The sequence below is a fragment of the Lonchura striata genome, chromosome 4 (genome assembly GCF_046129695.1).
Source record: "Lonchura striata isolate bLonStr1 chromosome 4, bLonStr1.mat, whole genome shotgun sequence".
NCBI lineage: Eukaryota > Metazoa > Chordata > Aves > Passeriformes > Estrildidae > Lonchura > Lonchura striata.
The window spans coordinates 20,434,128-20,457,384 of NC_134606.1; the positions used below are offsets into that span (position 1 = coordinate 20,434,128).

At 34.3% G+C, this 23,257-nt stretch overlaps 1 protein-coding gene across 4 annotated transcripts in view; it reads left to right on the forward strand.

Annotated features, from left to right (window-relative positions):
- PCDH7 (protocadherin 7) overlaps nt 1-22,690 on the forward strand; it is a 261,503-nt gene extending 238,813 nt beyond the window's left edge. For 3 of the 4 annotated variants that reach the window (XM_031504566.2, XM_021554318.3, XM_021554319.3), the window contains one exon: nt 18,376-22,690. In XM_031504566.2, the coding sequence (XP_031360426.1) occupies nt 18,376-18,755 (380 nt within the window). In that variant the 3' untranslated portion in view covers nt 18,756-22,690. The remainder of the gene's footprint in view (nt 1-18,375) is intronic. The other variant, XM_077782795.1, reaches the window with a different exon arrangement.
- Nucleotides 22,691-23,257: the final 567 nt, after the last annotated feature.

Sequence of the window (23,257 nt, forward strand, 5' to 3'; positions counted from 1 at the left end):
CTAAGATACTCTTGCTGACCATTGTAAATCAGAAGATTTTCTATGCAACACTTTCATTTGTTGTGAATCTGGGACAATAACTTGCAGATGATCTGCAAAATCTTGCAGATGATCTGTACTGAAGGTCATGGCAGGGGGTATAATACAGAAATGTAATAATGTAAACTGTCATAAATATTTTTGTTTCCTTCAATATGCTGACACATCTTTATGGAAATAAAAGCTTTTATTTAACTTTGTTGTGCATAGCAGGGCTCAGAAGACATGTACTTTCAGAAAAAGTGAAATAGTTTCCAAAGTGAGGTACTATAACTTTTTATAGAATAAGAAGTCTGTTTTGTTTGTCACTATTTTCTCCCCATCTTAACTTTTCCACACAAGTTATTTTCTGCATATGGCAAAGAAGGTGTCGTTCTTTTTACTTCTTCTTTCAACATTATTTATTTGTCACTATTTAAAATATGGGAAATTCAAAATATGTCTCTTAAGCAGATATTAGAGAATGATACTTTTTCACAAATTTCATTTGGTCAATAGAAGTCTATTCTCATTAACACAAGATTGTGCAGTTAATAATAGGGAGAAATTAATTTCAGAAGTTATTTTGAAAAGCTGTTTTCCAGAGACATTTTACCTAGAAAAATGTTGTGCACATGCCAGTTGCAAGCTGTGAGGTGCTAAGATATTCTGCAATTCAGTATGTATGACACAGAATTCTTCTGATGTTTGTAGCCTTTAAAATAAATTGTTTCATTTCTTTAAGAATTGCTTCCTGCAGAGAAGAACCTCATAATTAGAAACAGAGTAGGACAGAACTGCAGTGCAAGTCCTTTGATGTGTTGGTTACCTGATAGATTTTTTTGAGATAAGATGAACTATAGCTATTCATAATACTTCTCTTGTTGAGCCAGATCTACAGAACTACCTAGAGTTATCTTGCTTTTAATTTCATTTGATGAACAACAGAATATTAAGCATGAAGCAGGTAATTATAGTATTCAGACTGAGTCAGGTTTACTGACTGGAATGCCTATTTCAAACACTACAAAAATTTCATTATAATTGCTTCTTCTGTTTGGTTTGAGTTCCTTTCAAATCTAATGATTTCTTCTTTTTTTCTTTCCTTCACTTTTTTTTTTTAAGGTATTCATACTTTATAAACAGACATTCCTCTTCCATGTTCTTCTTAGCCTTCTTTTGCTGTCTTTTTAAAAAATCCCAACAAATAATATCCCCCAATCCAAATAACACCTGAAAATATCCTATAAGACCAGAAAAACATTAAAGGTTGGATAACATGTGTAGTACACAGTTTGTATTTCACTTTCATAACAAGCAGAGAAAATTGGTGAAAATTAGTCTTAAGTACTTAGTTTTCCCATCCTGTAAAATTTAGTTTTGTTCTTTTTCATTTGCAATCTCATATTATACAGTGCTCTTCTAGAGCTTGTCTGTTTTGTTCCATCCACATGTAGGCATATATAACTTGCCATTGGTGTTTCATGGGATGAAACATATTTGTAAAATGGCAATGGTATATCACAGCAGATATCTCTCTTACAAACTATTTTTTTCTAAAAATTATATGCTATGTGCAACAGTGCTTTGTGACTAAGGGTTAGACCAAGTTTCTACTATACTAATCCATTTGAATCCTATATTAGCATTGACGCATAAATCACTGCAGTTTTAAAGCAAAAGCTTTGTTAGTGAGACTGGAATTTTTATTTTTTTCCATCACACTATATCTTTCTGGGTTACTGAACTTTTACGTATTTAACCCCTAGGTAAAGCAAATCTGGTATGGCTCCATAAGTATCATCAGTTTCATTTTTTGGTGCTGTCTCTTTACAAATTCATACTTGTTGATTTCATAAGATTCCTTTGTTTATGTTTTTGTTTGATTTGCTCAGCCTTCTTGGTTAAGCCTTGCTGGGTAAATAACAGAGCAAGAGATTCCAAAATAATAATATTCTCTATAACCTTATTTTACTAGAACACTATGTAACAAGCTAAGAATTGTTTTACTGTTCTTAACAGTGAAAAAAGTATCTTATGAGCTGGACAGAATATGAAAATCTGAAATATGTATTTTGATATTTCCCTTTAATATCCTTTCATCCTACATTATGTAGTCAAGCAACCTTCCATAGATTCCTGTGTGGAATAACCTCTACAGTCTCCTTGAAGTCTCATTCTGTCACCTATAAATTTAGAGGCAGGAGCAGAGATTCCCCTCTGAGCCACAGAAAATTCTCTCAGTTAAACAAGTTTAGTTACTCTTGACAATTGAGCAATCTTTCATTTTCCTCAAAGGAGTTCCACTTAAACTAAAACTCTTCAGTCAGAAAAACATACACACTGCTGCTGAGCAGCTTTGCTCAGCAGCTTTACACTTTTGAGCTGAAAAATACATTATGCAGTAATTTTATGACAGGCTACAAACACATCTTTAAATTGTATTTTCTATCATGCTGTTTTATTATCTCTGTCCATGTAAACTTAATAGATGAGATGGACTGAAATACAGCAAAAATTTTGGTACCATCTTTAATATACCTCTTATCTTTTTGGAGAAAAATTATCTTTGTTTTGCATATGCTGCTAATGTCAGTGTCTTAGAAAAAGGTTTAAAGTTGCGTAAATCTTCATCTGATTTATAATAGTTAAAACACAAAACATATAATCTCAAGAGACCTTATCTCTTCTTTCTGTTCCACCAAAATTTTCAGTTGCTATCCTTGGAACAGATCTGGATCATACTTTACAATAATTTCAGATGTTGACATGCCACTAGCTTTTTTTGTTTTGCATTTGCACTTCTCATTGATGACAGAAATATTTGACTCAAAGAATATCAGGGGAGTATGAAGTTAGTCTCTGAATTAACAAAATATTTATTTTTTTAGAAATAAAAATGAATCTGGGTTGACCAAACTTCTAAATCCTAGGTACAAGTGATGTAATCCATCTTGTGAAAGCTATGCTTTAGCTGTGTATTATTTTTTCCCTGAAAGACAAATTAGGTAAAACTATATCAGACATTAAATTCTAATAGATGTCTATAATTCCTTTAGCAATTTTTTGTAGCTGAGTCAACAAATGAATGCTTGAGCCAAGAATTTTAAATTTTCTAAGAGTGTTCTCTAAATACAGATTATTGCAGAAATTTGTAGAAATTTTGTTTTGAAGAATAAGAGATGTCTGCAGCTAGACAAATTTTCATGGACTGAAGCATAATAAATGAATCTAACAAACAAGAAGCTAAATGATACTTTGCTAAGTAAGGAAAATTTATTCCAAATTTGCTCTTCCTTTTCCATCTGTTCTACCTCTTAAAATTTGAAATATAAAATATATCTATAAATCTTGATTGAAATTAAGATCTCCCTATGAATAAAATTATTGTAAATTAACCAGAATTGTTCTCTTATAGCATGGTGACAATAGTAAATATATAACAAATTGCTATTTTGTTATTCCAGAAAAAGATGTTATTATATGCAGTTTCAGTGAGAGGCAAGATATTTCTCTACTGAGTTCCAAACAGATGTGGTATGCAATGCATTAGGTCCATAGAAACACTTAGTGATAGACAAAAATGTCCTAATCTCTTAAAATTAAATTATATGGCACCTATTCAATGACTTTTAATCTTGTGGTCTTGGAAGATGCTATCAGTCAAAAAAGCAAACTAACTTGCTTTTTTTGATCTTTCCTTAAATACAGTGTCCATCATTTTATATGGAAGAAAACCAAATAGATAATGGCATCTCATTAACTTACTTTGGTGCAGATTTACACATTTACTTATAGACTTAATTTTAAACAGAAAAAAGAGTTGGACAAATATTTTGTATCTAGTGACAATTATTTAGATGGTACTTGCACTCTGCTAATGTTATCTCTAGAGATATAGGGATATGTGTGCTTGAGTCAACAAATCCAGGGAGGGAAAAAGGCATTCATATTAGGTACCCGAGTTTGTCAAGGATGAGATAACAGATTTTTTCCAGGAGTGATTGACATGAGAAATATAAGTGTAGAAAATACACACAAACTTCAACCTATTAAGTCTGATTCCTTAAAGGAAAATGAGGAAGACCTGTCTCTCACAGATATTTCTTGAAGCATGAAAATTGTTTAAAGGGCATCCTAATTTATCCAGATTGCAAGGCTATCTGTGATGGCAGGAAAAGATTTTTTTCTTGAAATGGATGGCTTATTCTCTTTCTCCCAGTAGCTGTTCAGAGGTTTGTCTATTTATATTCATTATTGTTGCTGTAAGAACAGTGTTGGTTTTCATTATTTCATTGGCATGAGAAGCCCTGATTCAGTTTTGCTGTCAATTTTGACCTCTTTCTGTACCTCCTCTACTATCAATGACTAAAAGCATCAGTAAATAGAAAGAGAAAACTCCACAAAATACTTTTGCAGCAGACCAAAATAATTATAACAATACTCAAGATATATGAAATTGCAGTTCACGTGTCTGGTAAGGACTGAGAGTTTGTTGGTTTTTGCACATACAGCATTTTTTCACACATCTAGGAGGAAAGAGATTTGAGAGTATACATAAATAGACTAATAAAAAATAGCAGTCTCAAAATACCTTCACAGAAAGATCAGAATAAAATCAATGTTAATTTTAATGTTGAAAATTATTATTGTCAAAGTATTTTGAGAACACATTAGTTTTTCCATCTGATTTCTATCTGTATTACTTGAAAGTGAACACATAATTTTCAAATTTAGCTAGGTAGGCACTCATCTCTGATTTAAAATAGAATATATATATATATATATATATATATATATATATATATATATATATATATATAAAATGCTTTACCAATCCATTTAAGTTAATTATCTTGAAGTGTAAGTTTGATAATGTAATTACTGGTGTCCACCACTGTGGACTGCGCATTCATCTGCTGTGCTTAGTCCAGACCTAATCTAATGGATCACTATCAGAAATGCTTTGTTTACAAAAGGGCACGAAATATACTCATCAGCCCTCTCTGTTGTTCATTCCTGTACAAGGTCCATGAAATACCCAAGTGTGATATTCAGTTACTGGTAGGATTTGCTCTGGTAAGAGCATGTCATACTCTTTGAATAATTACGAAATAATTCCCTCATCCAACAGTAAATGTGTCTTAGGTGATATTTCAGTACACATTTCTTTGCCTGAAGTTGCAGCTTCATAGTAGACACAAGTAGAAAACAATTGTACCAGCCAATATGGAATCTATTGCATGAATAAATTAGCTATACTTCAATGCACAATGCTTTACATTCACAAGAATTACAATCCTAACTGACACCTCTATTATGATCTCACAGAGAAGCCAGAGACTAAAATACTGCAGAGAGAACAATTTTCTACTAAATATTTTTTCTGTCAGGAAACCATATTTAGAATGGCCTGAAAGGAAGATGCCTGTAAAAAGTGTGCACCATATGCCCTAGCTATGGTATGTTGTGGGGGCAATAGTGGGAAATAACCGTTTAATAAACAGTTTATTAAAATTTTTTCTGAAATAATAATTGCCAAAATACCACATTAATTTTTTTCCTTTAACAATAGTTGCTCTGCAAGTCAAATGAAATCTACAGATATAATTTTTTGTTTATCTTCCATTTCTTTATGTTCTGTCCAGCTCCTGTATTTGACCCTTTAACCACTGGTGTTTAGTATCTTTGACTTTTCAAGATAGTCCAGCAGCTGCTAACTGATTATGACGACTCTAATTAATACTGGGTAGATTAGCAGACTGTGGATTTAAACTGGGAATAATCAAGAGGATTCTTTTTTATTTTCCTCACCTCCAGACAGTATTTTAAAACACTATAATTTTTTTTTTGTTGTATATGTACTCTTAAAAATAAGATAATTTGACTTCACTGTTAATATGTTTTGCTTGGCTAAGTTTTATGCTATCCCGACAAACATAATTTAGGTATTTTTCCTACCTATTGTCAAGAATTTAGCATGCATTGCTGGTGAAGCAAGCCTAACATTGTTATTTTTACTGAAGTCTGAGTGAAAGAATAAACTAATAATTTTTAAAATTTCTTGATATTCAAATGAATGGAACAAGCTGGAAAATATTTCATTTATTCTGGAAAAAGTAGATGTTAACTCTGAAGCAGTAGCCCAAATTATATATACTGCACGTATTAAGAAATCTGAAGATGTCATAAGCAGAGGAACAATGTAATAATTCCTGAGATTTACAATTTTATGGGTATGATAAATGCTTTGGCAAGCACATTAAACAAAAGTATTCTGACTAGTTTTAGTATTGTGCTGCACAATGTAAGAGGAGATTAATTGAAATATTAAACATTCTTAAAACAATAATAGTATGGATTTACTAGAAAAGTCCTTTCACTGCAGTTACTTCTGACAAAAATTATTCTATTTTTACTTTGGGGCTGGGAAATATTTCACAAAAATTCAGAGGTATATCCAAGAAAATCTGTTGCAGAGTATGTTCAACTCAACTGAATGACTTAGTAAATCTGAAGGTGCTGTTGGTCAACAAAACCCCAGAATCTTCATCACAGGGATGAGAGATAGCTCCTGACTGATATGCTCAGATACCCCTGTTCTAGTCCAATCTTGACTTTAACATTCATCAATCCACAATTCTATATGTAAAGTAAAATCTATACTTCTTTACCACCTATAACTGTTGAATAATGGTCAAATAGCTATGATACACGTTGCAGTCTCTGTTAGATTCTGCCTCTCACAAGAAGGATTGACACTACTGTTTCTGACAGGCTTAGACATTGCAAGTAACACTTGACTGTTTTTCCTGTGTTTTGTTTCTTTCAAACTTCTTCTATACTTCATAATGTTAAGAAAAATAATATCTTTATACTGTTTTATTCCATACTGAGATAAGCAGTGATACTTTAACCTCTTTTCATATAACATTCTTATGATTCATGTGTAGGATTACAGACTTTCAGCTATATGTGCTCAGGAGGAATTAGTGCTGTGCTTAATACTTAATTACTAATGGACTGTAACCCAGATGAATCTGTCATAAAATGGAAAAATTCTGAGCTGATGTTTGCAATTAATTCACTGTAATCTGCAGACACAACTGAAAAATCAATAAAAAAATTAGTGGAAAAAATCCCTTTGAGCAGAACATAAATCATACTGAGAACACTGAGAGATTCATTATCTTTCTCTATTTGTTTCTTTGTTTTTTGAGTTGTAAAGACTTTTCTACATACTTACTATAAAAGTGACATCAACAGCAAAAAACCTAACTCCCAAAACTCCCTCTTCCCTGCAAAATCTCAGTAAGAAAGCATCAGTACTTATAACAGAAGTACAAATTTAGGTGAATTAATTTTGTGAGGTATTAAAAACACCTGTAGGATAATGCAATCATCAATCACAGCTAGCACAGCTTCACAAGGGCAAAGTCCTCTTCTAAAACTCAATTTGCTTTTACAAAAATATTGCCCAGCTAGTTGATCAAGAGAGGCCAGTTGGTCTAATCTTTTTGTATTTCAGAAGAGCTTTTCATACTGTCTCTCGCAGTGCCCTCCTGGACAAAAGTTTCAGCACACAGCTGGATAAACACATCATAGAGGATGGGTGAGCAGCTGGCTCATGGGTCAAGCTCAAAGGGTTGCAGTGAATGGGGTGACAAGTGTAAAGATAAGCATATATTTAGTGTATATCTTTATACATAGATAAGTGTGTATTTTTTTCCATTGCTTGGGATAAGGTTCCCTTCATGTGACCCAAAAGGTTAAATGGATACTTCACACGACTACTATACTTCTTCCTAAAATATGACTTTCTCTTGACAGCTGCTAAAGAGGCAAGTAGTCACAAGTTATTTGTTTCTGCTTCATGCTGAGCTCTACATAATTTAATCATTTGCATGTAGAGCATAGATAACTTTGTTCTTTTCCCCATTTGAAAATAACATAATATAAATTAACAGACCTTCAGCTCATTTTGCACTTACAAGTTTAACCTTTTAGAATCTATGACTTGTAGCAAAGTATAGTTTACATGAGTCACACAGAAAACCTCTGGAAACCCAAGTAATTCCCTTTTCATGAAAGCAGTACTACAATTTAATATAGGTTACTATTCAATATTTTATTCTGTGTATGCAGGTATAAAATATGATCTAGAATCCAGCAATGTTTTGCTGCACAAAGTGGAACAGTATGAAGCACTTCATTTTCACAAATGCAGTGGTGCTACCAACATAATCAGTTCAAGTTACTATTTAATGTCAGAATAATTCTGGAAGAAGTAGCTCACTGAAAAATATGGAAGAAAGAAACCAGTATTTTCCCTTAAAAGCAATTCTTAAATATAGAAGCCTTCAAACGGAAGACTCAAAATTTAGTTTGAATTCTTGTCAACAAGCACAAATGGTTCAGTTTTTCTGTTTATTCATTCATTTTATTCCTGCCATTACTTGTGACAATTAACTATCTATGTGCTTAGTGGGGGTTTATCTTTCTAATTAGTCACCATTTGAAGCTAAACGTTAGCCATATATTGCTTCAACAAATATCAGTCTTAAAAAAGAGCTTGAACCTCCATGTCACTGACTTTATCTATTTATTCCACTTTAATTATCAGTTCTGTATATCTTTGAAGATATTTGTGAGATATCCATGAGACCAAATGACACCAGACATCTTTTGGGCCCATGTCTTTTAGTTTTTAAATGAAAGCAATGCTGCATTCATTGTCATCCCTTAGAAAATATAATTTGGAATATCTCCAAAAATAAGTTATATGTTAAATGAGGTAGGCATAAATTGAAGGGAGATGACGGGGAAGTAATGGTGCTTTTGTTTTCTGTGGCAGGAGCACTTATTTTCCTACCTGGTGTCCATTCCTGATTTAAAAATACATTATTAAATCCTTATCAACAGGAAATAAAATAAAAGAGAGGAACAGCTGAGGTGAGCTAATAATGGCTGCTAGCTACCTGATTCCCTTACAGCTCCTGCAGCCTCATCACTTTGGCAGGAGCATCAAGGAAGTTATGGTGACTTTTGAGCCTCAATTCAGATTTTCTTAAGTCATCTGTAGGAGAGTTGACATTCTAATTGCTCCATAAATTGTTTCAGCTCAGAGTTTGTTAAGCACTGACACATTTTACTGAAAAAAATAAAGGCATGTAATTTGACACAGTGACAGATTAATACCTTAGCATTAGATTGGCAGAACAATTAGATGGCTTAAATGTTTCCTACATCTTAATGTCTGTGCTACTTCAGGAAGCCACAGTAAGTCCTGCTTTTCAGAAGGATATGTTGCCATTTCAGTGATAGAAGTAAATCAGGCTATCAAAGGATTTAACAGGATTACAAGAAGTCTTGCAGCAAATACATTTAAATCTAGAAAATTAAAATCTGGGGAATTTAGGTTCAGCATGGTGTATTTAGTATGGTACTCACCACTGGCATCCCATAAGCTGATACTTAGTTCTCATTATATATATGCAATTGGTTTTGTGAAAGATATTGAAATAATACAGTCAGAACTACAGGAAAAATACAACTTAAACAAGAGAAAACTGTGTTTCTACTGACCTTTCCTATTTATAATGTAATCAAACTAGTATTTATCTAGAATTAAACCTGTTGAACTTGATTTCACTTAACTATAATGTTGTAACAATTTAAGTGACTGTCCTCCGCTGACAACCATCAGACAATTATGAGATTTTTTAGTGTAAAAAAACCCAAAACCCATTGAACTATTTTTAATACAAACTGTCTTTAAGTTAGTTCTGAAATACTGGTGATTCCTTGAAGAACATAGATTCAATATTATTGAACTGGTATAATCACTAATTTAGGCAAGAATTTATTTTTATCAATTTGTTCCATAATTCCAGAAACAATTAAAGAATATTAGACTTTATCAAGCTGGAGGTAACTGTGATACAAATAACTATGACTATGTGGAAACTCAGTCAAAAATATTATTGCTTGGGTAATATTTCTTTATTACTTGGGTAATATTTCTTTGGTTACATATCTGAGTCTTTTTAAGTTGTTATACAGACTGGTGTACTATGTTTAATAAGCATAAAAAAAACCCAATCAAAACTTTATACGTTGTTATCTTATTTTACTCCTCCTCCCTAAAACAGACAGGAAATATTCAAGAGAAGCAAAACAAAAATATCATATAAGATGTAAACTGGTGAAATTTTGATTCTTACACCAGTTTCACGTTTAATGGACTTCAGAAGTGTGATATGTTTTGCACTACTACAGGCAGGAGCAATATTCATCCTTTAACTTTGCGAAGAAACTAATTGTAAAATTGGATGGATGTGTTTTTGCTCAGGAAAAAAGATTTTATAAATGCTAAATTCTCATGTTGGAACTTGAGAATGGATGGGATGTTTTTATCATTACGGGCTTCATGTTCCTGTGTTTCTTTGATTTACACCTGAATTAAGTAGTCCAACTTATTTTTTTGTTTTGCTTGTAGTTTTATTACCATAAAATTTTAAGGAGGATTCTAAAATGGATTTTTTGTTGAACTGAAGCCCACGGTTTGAAGTTGATTTATTACTGAATAAGTCAAGAGTCTCAACCCAGAAGCAGTTAGGAACTGGACTGAGGCCAAAGAACATGAGAGTTGGCAATCACATCAACAGAACTGTAGAGATGAAGGGAAACTTTAGAGGTCATTTAGTGCATCCTTTCTCTCCCAAGGTATTAGCTACATTTATGTTATCCCGGGAAAAAAATTTTCTAGACATTTGTAAAACTCATCCCAGGTTCTGTAACCTTCCTCTACTAGTTCATTCATCCTCAAAGAGTTTTCTAATTTCTAACCTGACTTGTCATTGTTGCAATCAGGACATTACTTCTAGTTTTTTTCACTATGAGCATGCACCATAGATTGTTTCCACTCTTGGGGTATTTTCTTGCCTTTTAGGTACATTAGCATTACATATCTGCTTTCTCTTCTCACCAACTCACTTTCATTCATCTAGCATGAATTTTTTCAAATATAAAGAATTATTTAACTGTTTCTATTTTTCTATGACACTGTTTTGTTTTATTTTTATTAGTTTTAATTGTAAAGGATCATTTAGCAGCATGTGTTTCCTTTATCATGTCACTATGATCTCTCTTGGAGCTGCTACTTATTAGGACTTTATACTCATCACAGTAATGAGTCTTGCTGGCTTTAAGGATTGTTTAAGAGGAACTATTATTTTCCACCACTTTTCAAGTATTGAAAATTCTCACTTTCATTTTATATTCTTCATTCTTTATTTCTACGTTTCTTTCCTTTGCATTGAAAAATAAATCAGATTTTCAGAATTCATTATTTTATATCATTCTCTCATACCCTGTCTCACAATACTAATCATTCCAGCAACATATATAAAAGCTTTCTGTACTCCCAAGTATTTTCTTAAGCACTGAAAGGAATTTTAGAATTAGGCATGATATACATGAAATTATTCTAGTACAGAAGCAATTAATATATTCATTATTTTGGTGCAGTTGGCATGTCTCAAGCAGTGGATTTGTGTTTGACTTTATTCAGTAAGACTGTTTTAGAGATGGCATGCACTATCTCTACAGTACACGATAATGCCACATTCAGAATGACAGCAGTCCAAGCCTTGGGGCACTAAACGCTTCTTGAGATATGTTCAACTGCTGTTTAACTGTATTTAGCCTAAGGTACAGAGAACGAAATTGCTGATGCTTTCTCACATGTTTAAGTATTTTTATAGTTTCTTGGCATGTCAGAACATGCCATGGCACAAACTGGGGTGCAGTTCCTGAATTACTACAATTAGAAGGCAAGAATTTCAACAACAGTACTGTTGTAGCTGTAGGTCCCTGTAGACAAGCTTTCTTTTTCCCCCTTAAACAGTGATTTTCTACAGTATGTACTCTCTCAGCTGTTTTCTGCATTATTGTTCCCTGATCATGTAGTCGATACTTGTTAGACTTTAAGAGCTTTATTGTGTCCCTGATCACACCACTCATAAAACAGTCATGGCTTTTAATATAAAAGCCATATAAACGTACTCCACTTTAATCATATAATGGTGTTTCACTTGCATTTTGGATGGCCTTCTGAATGTAATATATTTGTGTACAGAATGCAGAAAAAATGGGGCTCACCCAAACCACAGTCTCTTTGTTTACTATATAACTGTTCCTAGTCTTTTTTTCTTTTCTCACAGTAGCTGGAACTACTCCACATGCATTTTTTATAGGTCCTCAATAAATGGAACCATGCAGGGATATTATGGGCCTGTCAATGTGGAAAGCAAAATCTGCATGTAGTCATTGATTTGTCATAGATACTATTCAGAACTCCTCTGCCAATGACTCCTCAGATCCTGTGAACCAAGCTGCATGGTTTACAGAACTACTGTTGCACTGCTGTACTACTACTATATGGCTACTGTGGTTTTGTACTCCTCCAAGACAAAGGTCTACAGCTAGGAATGCTTTCTGCAGATGTTCAAATTATTGTGCCTAGATAAAGTGTCACTATTGGTTTGGAAGGTTTTCCATCTCCAGGGACAAGTGGAACAAATCTTTTGCCAACCAAAGTACATCTTAAGTCTGTTGTTACTGGTAGCTTTGCGCATGGTTTACAAAAATTAAAAAGTGAAAAGCTCTTTACATTTTTCTCCTGTGTCTGTGCTAGAACCATGTCACGACTAAATGTAGGACTATAAAATATATTTTACAAGAATGGTTGTTAAAAATGTGTAGAGTGGAGCCAGAGTGAGCATTCTTGGCTATATTTCTGCAATGTGTGTGTAAAATAAAAACACATAACTTGTAACATGAAGAGCCATAAAATAGAGAGGGTTGGAAGGGACCTTAAAAATCATCTAGTTCCAATTCCCAGGTGTACTTTTTGACTACTGAGTTCATAATACTGTTTATGCCCTTGCTGAAATATATTAACCTATTTTGATCAGGAATAGGAGGAGGGAAAATAGTTTATTTAGCATTAAACTGGAGATAGAACATCATCTTTTCCCTGTCCAGCCTGCAGTGGTAGGTGCCTTCCTTTTTTGACAAGAAGCAACCCTACTAGCCCTAAGGGAACAGTCAGCTACAATCAGCAGAAACATTAGTATACACATAAATATTTCCAATCACTTACATTCTTTTGTACAAAATTTTATGGAAAACGTAAAGCATATTGTGCCTGGCCCTCAGAGGCCACGGGATGGAGGTTCCCTGGCTGTCCCGCTCGGCCGCAGGGCCACACGCAGCGGCCGCCCCGAGGCTGTGCCCAGCCGGGTGCGGGGGCCGGGGATCGCTGCGGGTGGGGAGCACAGCAGGGACAGAGCACGGGGAAACTGAGGCACGGGAATGAGGGAAGGACACTTGTCTGAGTGGGACAGAGCAAGTGACACCTCTGAACCTGAAGGGGCAGTTTTTAAAGGGTAGAGGGAACACAGGGAGGACACAACCTGTGACCAACAGGAGGCATTAGGGGAGGGGTGCAGGGTAAGGGCTCCCCAATAGAAGCCAACACGGGAGGGAGCAAAGCCTACAATCCAATTCTGCTCCAAGGAAGGGATGAAGGACAGGGAACACTCCAGGAGCAAAGAAGTGTGATATCTTTGACAGACAGGGGTAAAACAAGGGAACAAGGGAGGTGTACAGGTGGATTGACAAGTAGATTGACGTACGCTTTGGCGGGGAAAGGTGTGGGAAGCAACTCAGGACTGAACCATTAGAGAAGTATGTACCCAAATGGGGTACATAGGATGAACCATTACAAACTTACAACAAGGAATATTAAAACATATTACAGAAGAACAAACTGTAAAATAACAGACTACCACACATATCACTGTGAATAGGAATAGTTAATAAATTTTTTAAAAAACCTAATTTTTATCAGATAACTTTAAAAAATTTGTGGTGGAAGCTTCTATTAGATCCAATGACAAAGTAGATTTTAAGGCCCTTTAAATTTTTTTCCAATTTTTTCCCAAGCTGAAGTCTGGCAAATCTGTTTTAAAAGTACTACATTTTGAATTCTCCATTTACATATATGCCTAAAAATTTTCATAAATATCTGCATTTTAGGGAGTGGTTGTGTCAAGTTCTGATCTAGAGATACCATGAGAAGATATGCTTGAAAATAAGTTAGAGGATACTTTCTGATGACATCTTCTGATTATCTTTTTGTGCAGATAAAAAGTTGAATTTGACTTGTCTATACAAACTCTTAGAACCTAATGCCATATCTGGAGATTTCAGTATAACAATAAATATCACATATCTTTCTCTACTAATTAACTTTGTGATATTTTTTTTTTTTTTTGTTAATGAGGGGGTTTTATGCACAAATTTAAGTCCATTTCCAGATATGTAACTGTAGTTGGAATCTGTTGTGCTGCTCTTTGATGACTTGCCAGTTCTGCTGAAAAATTTCTGTGTCATATTCCATTAGACTTGTCAGTTCTCAATAGGGTCAGTACTGGAGTATTTAACTTTTAAACCGAGAAGCACTAAAAAAAAATTTAGCTTACAGATGGATATGTTTCAATGCAAATTATACTAGAGGACATGAGAAAATTTATTTTTATTTTCAAATTTAGAGATTGTTCAAAACTCCATGGGCTAGGCAATTTAAAATGCTGACCATAGAGTCTGCAAAAGAGGGTTGATCTGTTTCGATGAATTACCTAAACTCAGTTCCTGTGCAGCTGAAGTGGCATGACAGTTTATCCAAATTAGAGGTTAAATCACTGTTATGAAGTGCAGTGTATAGAAAGAACCCCATCTTCCCTTAACCCACTAGTTTAGGTATGTCAGTTTTAAACAGATGAGAGATTAAAATGCGGCAGGTTTCAAACCATGTTAGATTAAATCTGTACTCAAATGCTGATTCAAGCAGCAAACAGTAGCAAAGGTGAAGAGAGGTTCCCAGTAGGCACATACACAGAGCACACACATAGACCAGATATATATTGAGTTGTCCACACAGATCACACTCAAAGCCCTCCTATGAACACAAACAGCACAAGGGGCCTCATTCTGTCCTCCTCTGGCTGGACAGATGAAAGATCAGTAGTGTTAATGGACAAACCCATATCTATACGTGCACTCATAATAGAGAGCCCATTCCCAGAAAGAGTTAGAAGGGAATTTAATAAGAGGACAGAACAAATGGTGTTCATCCAGACACTATACACAGAATATAACCAGAAAAATGTATTACCCAGCTAACTATTTACATATGACTGGCCCTTTTATCCCCTTATATTTCTATTTCCCTTCTATCACCTAAACTCCTCACTTGTCTTCCCCATGGTTTCTCCCCTAAACATCATCTAAGTCCTTTGCTATCCCAGATTCTTTTCCCTATATCTTATAATTTGCTATACATACCTAGACAGCAGTCCCCAGCATTTCACTGAAAGATGATTTTTTTTTCCTGAATCATTGTTTTGAGTTTCTATCTGCTACTATACACCACTGTGCTACTCTGGGCCTGGACAGATGGACCTTTGAGGATCTGATTGCCCTATGGTGGGCTGGGTAGGTCTGTCAGGGTAGTATTTGGGCTAATATTGTTCATCCTGTGTCTCTCTGAGCTCTTCTGTGGGTGTGCAGATAAAGTTTATCACATAACCCAACAGGGCAACTCAGCAACACACTGACTTGGAAGATTTTGCTTCTTAAAAATGCATTATAAGGTTCAATTGTACATTAAGTCCTCATGCTTCAAAATAAGGAGTTCCAGTATTTGTTCAGAAGTGAATAGGAGAAGCACTACAATGCAAAATGGTGCATTTTCAAGTGCATGATTCAAAGACCACCAGCACGGGAAGGATTTTTATGAACTGATTTATTGCTGACTCAAATTTTTTTTACCTAGAATGACTCCATCAGATATAATGAGATGCTAATTGTTTCAATTTGGAAAAAAAACCCAAAGTTAAATGACAACAAAGGAAAATCTTTTCAATAAATATATATTCTTATGTTTTAAATAAAGGTCAAACTGCCTTGATCAGCAGTTGCTAATATTATGTCAGAAAATAATTAAAATACCTGAAGCAAGCATAATGTTTAATGGCCAGGGTTTTTTTTTGAAATAAGGTGCTGGTTCAAATAATTTATAGAATTTTGAGGGAATTGGCCCTGTTGTAAAAATATGAAAAATTCTGCTTAAAAATCAAAGCATATGAGGGCACCTGAGTAGTTAATTATGTTTCTTATCATTAGGGAGAATCAGAATAATGCTGATTTAGCTGACAAATAGAAGATTTTCCTGTAATTATCTTCATATTCTATGTATGTTTGCAGGACACAGTCATCTGAAAACTGATAGGCTGATAAGTTTTCATAGTATTGCATTCTTCACTGGAAAAAAAAAAAGTGCTAATTGTGTCTGAGGGAAAAAGCCTTAAAAATAAATCAGGGAAAAAATTTAAAAAAGAAAAAATCACTCAGTTTCCTCTTCCCAGCCTTACACATCTTAGTTACAGGGTTACTCAATTATCTAAACACCAGGGCTGTTTCCTCATTATAGTCAGTGATATTTCATTGAAATATGAAATATGAAATACATACAGTAAGTTCTTTTAAATGTTGACACCTATCAGTAGCAAACAGTGTACACACTCTTTACAATACTGCAATTAATTATTTATTAAAATAATTTTTATATGCTTGAAAAAAAATCAGGACAGGAAGAAGATAAATCTGACTTTTAAGAGCTTTTGCAATTCTATCAGCATTAAATCCACAGATGCTGAAATGAAATATGCTTTCTCTGCAAGCACATGTTTTAAATATTTTAAATTAAAGTAGTTTATTCTGGAAGAGTGAAGGATTTTTGGTTGTGGGGTTTTGGTTTTTTATTTGTTTGGGTTTTTTATCTTCAACAGTGGTCTTTTTTTTTTTCAATTTATAAAATTCACAGCTGGAATTGTCATCATTTGAGAAGGTACTCTATCATCCAAAATCAAAGAAAAATAGTCAAAACAAAAGTAACAGAATGAAGTCAGAGCAGGCCTTTGAAGGAGTTTTTATAAGTTTGTATAACACATGTTATTACAGGCAAAAATTATTGTTCACAAAAACTTTGGTGTTGTAGTGGGAAGGTAGGAAGATGCCACAGCCCGTATGAAGTACCTGATTATGTTTCCATGTTGAAGTTCCTTGCTCCCTTTTAAATTGATTTTTAAATTAAAAAAACCCTAAATATTTCATCAAATAAGTCATGTCATATAAAATTCATATCAAACACACCTGAAAAATTCATTTTTTGGAATTCATTTCATTTTGGTTTATGTTCTTTGTCAACTTTGTTTGAATATAATGTTGCTACTTTGTAGGCAGCTTCAGTTATTCCTTTAGACCATAAAGTATACTATAACTGAATAAAAGCAAAGTTTAAGAATCTTACCCATTCCCTAAAATACTTGAGGTAGTTTTTAAATTCAGTTGTATGCAAGTATCAAAATACAAATATTAAATATACGTGCATTGCAAACAGGCAGGAGTCAATCCTGCAGACCTTGGAACTTTGCTGGTTTTCAGTGAAAGCTCTTACAAGTGCAGAAAACTTAGACATAGTGAACAGGAACAGTACCCCTTCTAGCATAGTGTGTCAAATATAAAATGTTTCTATTTAGGCAGCACTCAGATTCATCCCATGCCCTGCCATGCACATATGCACTGGCCTTATTTGTGCTATTGCTAAAGTTTAAAACCCACAGCAGAGGTTTTATATGCTTCTGCAATTACTGATTGTACAACTTATGTAACATATTGTGGACTAACAACTCAAGTGTCCAATCCTCAGAAATACAAGCAGAAGGTTACATTATATGAAAATTCAGTCCCTCTGTCAATAACAGATCTGATCATTTGCAGGGCATTAAGTATATTTGTAAGTATTTGCAGGGTACAGGGTCTCAGGATCCTTCCACATAAATTCAGAGTATTCTCTACAAAAAAATTCAAGGAAAGGTATTTTTAATAATTTCTAGAAAATTGGCAGTATGGAATTAAGTGCTTCTTTGACTCTTTCAGATGTCAAAATTAATTCAGTACCTAATGCCAAATGCTTCTGAAATTGATTTACAGGCACAGGAAAAGGATTAATAGCCTTGGTTTTTTTCAATTATTAAGGTTGAGAATAACTGTACAGATCTGCTTGTTGCCTCTGGGCACATGCAACGTGAAAACATTATTACTGAGGAACTTACTGCCACATTCCTACCAAGATCTTTAAAAATACCTTTTGTGCATGTAAGGATTCTCAGTTTCAATGGGAGTCACTGTAATATTAATTTGTAATGACAAACTCTCTTTTATTTTCAGATTCACGGCCTCTACCAGATGTAGCCCTAACAGGGAAGTGCACCCGAGAATGTGATGAGTATGGCCACTCAGACTCCTGCTGGATGCCAGTCCGCACTTCTCCGGAGAGAAAGCAGAAGAGCCAGCCAAAACTCTCCACTTTCATGCCTGTCGATGAACGGGACAGTCAGGAAAAGCTGGCCAATGGAGAAGCCTCCCTCATGGGTGACCGCAACAGAAACCTCCTTAACAAAAAGTTGACCTCATCCTATGAGACCTTCAGCGCAGCTAGTTTCAGCAAAAATGAAGAAGGCAACCCAGAGGATATCCCCCTTACACAGACAGGGGAATACAAGCCATCTCCTGTCAATACTCTAACTAGAAGAGAAGTTTACCTGTAGGCTAAAAAGCAGCAACAAAGTTCTTTCATAACATAAAAAAGAAATGGGGCAAAAGTCTTAAAATCACAACAATTCTAAGAAAAAATGTGAAACAATAAAGAGGGGGCCACCAAAGAGACAAAAGATCTGCCTGCCACTTCTGCCTCCATAGCAGGCGTGTAATTATACTGTCTGCCTGACTATACTGTACAATGTAGAAAACATTGTTGTTACTTGCATGTCTAATTCCCCCTCGCTGATTTTTATTTTCCTAGATCTATGGTTGCAAATTCCTCCCATAGTAGCAAGCTTGATTAATAAAAAACACGACACACTGTTTCCCTTCTGCAGAAGCATGAATTAAGCCACTCATTTTGTTTGTTTGTCATCTGGCTTGTTGAGGATAACAGGTCAGGGAAAATGTATTCAAAACATACCATCTGAATTTTGCTGATCCCCATCAGGGACAATCCTTCAGAAACCATAAAGATATAGGATAAATATAAAGGAATAATCATTAATAGGCACTTTGTGAAGACCACAGCTTTAATATTCTCACTTCTCATCTGAGGCTGGAAGCAACAGAAATGCATTCAGCCTGAGACTGCAGTCAAAAACATGGCATACTTCCCGTGATTCATGGACTCTGGTTCTGTTTTATCCATTGAACAAATGTGTCTTGCTGTGTCTCTTTCTCTCTTTCTCTCTCGTTCTCTGTAATGATTATTTCAATGTAAACACAATTACTAACACTTATACCATAGGATAGCAATGATAAGCTGTTAAAATCATTATTTTGGGCAAGACTAACATTTAGCTGGGAAGATTGTAATAACAAAAAGGCCAAAGATCACACAAAGGATCAGGGGAACTGCTAAGTATTGGGGCTTGACTTAGAAAATAAATGTATTCACAAAAAACCACATGTACTCATAACACAGCTTCAGTTACATTCTATGCAGCAGCACAATTCACAAGCCCAGATGACAATTTTTTTTTCCAGTGTGGTTCAGTTGAATGCCCAAAGGAACTGATGCTTTTTTTTGTAATGACATGATACATTGCAGCACATGCTGCATATGATATGCTGCATATGCTAGTTCCAGGGAATTTTTAAGATCAAAATTAAAAAAAATAGTAGTAGAAGAGGCCATGTTAGTGGGAATGCTTGATGGGAGGGAAAAAGGTGGACAATGGGATAATGCAGTAACAACAGAACATTACAACTTGGATACAAAAGCTCCTTTTCAGATTGCGAGGCATGGTTGCTATGTCTGGTCATCAGTGTTGCAGCTTGTCAACTGCTTCAGTTATGTCAAAGATTATGATAATGAAAGCTTTCTTAAAACCAAGTGCATTAAAACCAAGAAAAGTGCAATAAATACTAAATGATATCAAGACTCAGAACATTTAGCATTATTAAAAAATGGTCTGATAAACAGTGGTATGATACCTAGGAGGTCAAGAGGAGTTAAAAGGAGTCCAAGCTACGATATGCAAGAGCTGTAACAATTACCATGGTGAGTGCTTCTTGGAAGGAAGAGGAAATGAAACAGGGTTTTGTGCAATAAAAGCAACAAAACATGCAGAACATCAACCAATTGCTTTGTAGTTGATGCTGTATTAATAATCACAGACTGAGCTCAGACATTCAGACAAAAGTGACAATCAAACACAGCAAGGACAGCTCAAGGACGGAGAAAGCATTCAGATCCCTGGCTGTTAACTGGCGTGAAGGCATGGCTAGATGGCTCTCTAGTAACTGTAGTCATAATGTAGCTTTGGGTAGTTTCTTGCTTTGAAGAAATGCATAGAAATAACCTTAAACACTCTAAGGTAGAGGTTGGTAAATCAAAACAACTCATCACATTTATCTTTTGAATTCACTTCTCCATATAGTGGGTTGGCCTTTTCATTCTCCTCTCTAAAGTTTACTTTCTTCAAGTAACATTAGTTTGTGTATAGCAGTTATGATGAATGGGCATATTTTAGAAAGAAAATATTAAAATCAAAGATTATTAACGATTGAACATTTTTATGTTTAATTATTTAAGTAATACGGGGAGATGCAAGCTAGTACTTTGTTATGAGACTGCGTATAGCAGTTACTGCTTTGTAAAATCTGTAAGTACCTGTTTAAAAATGCTTCTAAAATGCTTATGTAATGTAAACACATTTTTCTTGCACGTTTCAACAGAATACACAATTGCATAACAAAAATGTTCTACAGAACTTCCTTTAATAAGATTTTATTTAATATTACACACAAGAAAATAAATTAGGTAGCTGGGTTCCATATATTCTTAGACACTTTTTCTACAAGGCTAATAATACAGGTTATAATAGACCTTCAGATTAAATGGATCAGCAGTCACTCACCAATTTTTGCACCACATAAGACAGTCATGAAATAATTTTCTTGTGTGCATCTCCTTAGATCTAAAATGTGTGAAAGAATTTTTTTAAAATCTATCTACTGTAAGTATTCACAGTAACTCTTGTGGAACTAGCCACTATTAATATGCTGATTACTCTTCTGACCTGGCATGACATACAAATATATTTTGTGTTTGTATTTTTCCTCTTTATTTGAAATAGGTTAAATCTGGTGCCACTCCATAAATAGAGTGCTTTTGTATAAAAAATAAACAAATAATGCTATAAAAAATAATTAGGGTGAATGCAAAATATGCAACTGTGCCTTTTATACCTATTATTATGGTAAAGTGGTAGTTGGGTTTGAACACTGAGGGGTAAGGGGCTATTCCCAACTTTTTTGAACCTGTATATTTACCTGTGTTTATTTTCTGAGAAATTATAAATAATATATTTAAAAACAAGCCTTTTGCCAAACTCAGTTAATGGACCAGTCTTAATTATTATTAACACAAGGCTGTGGTTTAAGTAGGTCTTGAGGATTTTTTTAATTACTGTTTGTGTGGGGTTTGGGGCTGTTTTAATTTGTTTTTAATTCTGCTGCCTGGAAAAGTATGATCAGTCTATATGATAGTTATTTAGCAAGGTGTCACCAGTTCATGTTGCCAAGAAAATTGAAAATTTTTTGAATAGCTTTTAGCCTTCATCACATTTTATTTGTACAGTATAAAAAACATCCTTTTCTTTCCTTCCATGGGAAACTCAAATGAGATTTGCATGTATTTTACATTAGGGCACCTTTATAGATTGATGCGTTGATATATAACTTTATATGTATTAGGAAGTTCAATAGCTTTGGTCTAAAATCTAAGACTTATTCCAGATCTCAGACCCACTATGTTTATTGAATATGGTTTCTGACTGGCCTGCTGCCTGAGTTTCAGGAAAAAAAGTTAAACATTATTTTTATGTGGGGGAAAAACATAAATGTGATTGAAATGATTGGCTGAAAGGCTACCCTAGAAGTTGTCAAGCAGAAAAATCATGAATACAGATAAAGATCTTGCCATAAATCCAGCTATCACCAAACACTTGTAAGAAAGTTGAACAATTAAATATTTTTCTTTCTGTTTCTTTTGTGATAAATATACAGTTTCTTTAAGAAAAGTAGATTAAAAAGCAATAGAAATGAAAGCCCATCAGTTATCTTGTATTACTGACTGAAAAACGTAAGCACTAGGAAGACAACATTCACCAGCTACCTGGGGTATGCTTTCAGACAACTTTTCCTAAATTTTAAAGCACTTGCATTCAGTGTGGTACGATCTGTTTGTAATAATAATCATTGACTATTGTTCTGCAACTTGGATGTTGATAGTGAAGCAGAGAACAATTTATCATTGTTTATTATGAGTCACTATGCACGCAACTATGCTAAACATGGCAAAATGTATTAAACGCTAGTCCACCTCTATTTATGAAATATTTACATAATTTAATTTGCTTTTGTACAGTTTTATGTAAATAAATTGCTTGTCATTTTTGTCTCTGCAAATTAAAATATAACATGTTCAACTGGTTTCCCATTTGCCAGTTTACTTTCTTGGACAGTCTATTCCAATTTTAATAGATTAAATCACATGCTAGTTTCAATATTTAATGGTATTTTGAATAACAAAGTTGACACTGCTTAGTAACTGGCCTCAGATTCAGCTGCAGAGGTAGCTGAGGTTTTACCTCTCTGCAGAGTGAAATTTGATAGAGGCAAGGTTACTGTCACCCAGGACAGCACACAGCTATTTTCACAGCAGAAAGAGAGTACTTGTAACCTGAACAGTTGTTTCTGATTACTGTTCAAGAGGGCTTATTTTTAAAATGTGTTCAAATCCTTCTTATTAAATGGAATAACAAGCCTTTAGTAAAAGTCTATGTATTTCCATTATGGAATGGCAATTTTCTTATTAAGAACAAGGCTGCTATTTTTTCCAAGAAGTTTAAAACTATTAACACATCTTAAAATGTCAGTAGAGCATCTATACTGAGACAAACGATACAATTAATACAGAAATTCAGGAGGAAAAATAAAAGAGAAACAAGAGCCTCCAGTTCTCTCTGGCTGTGAATCAAATTATCCGTCTCAGAATAAC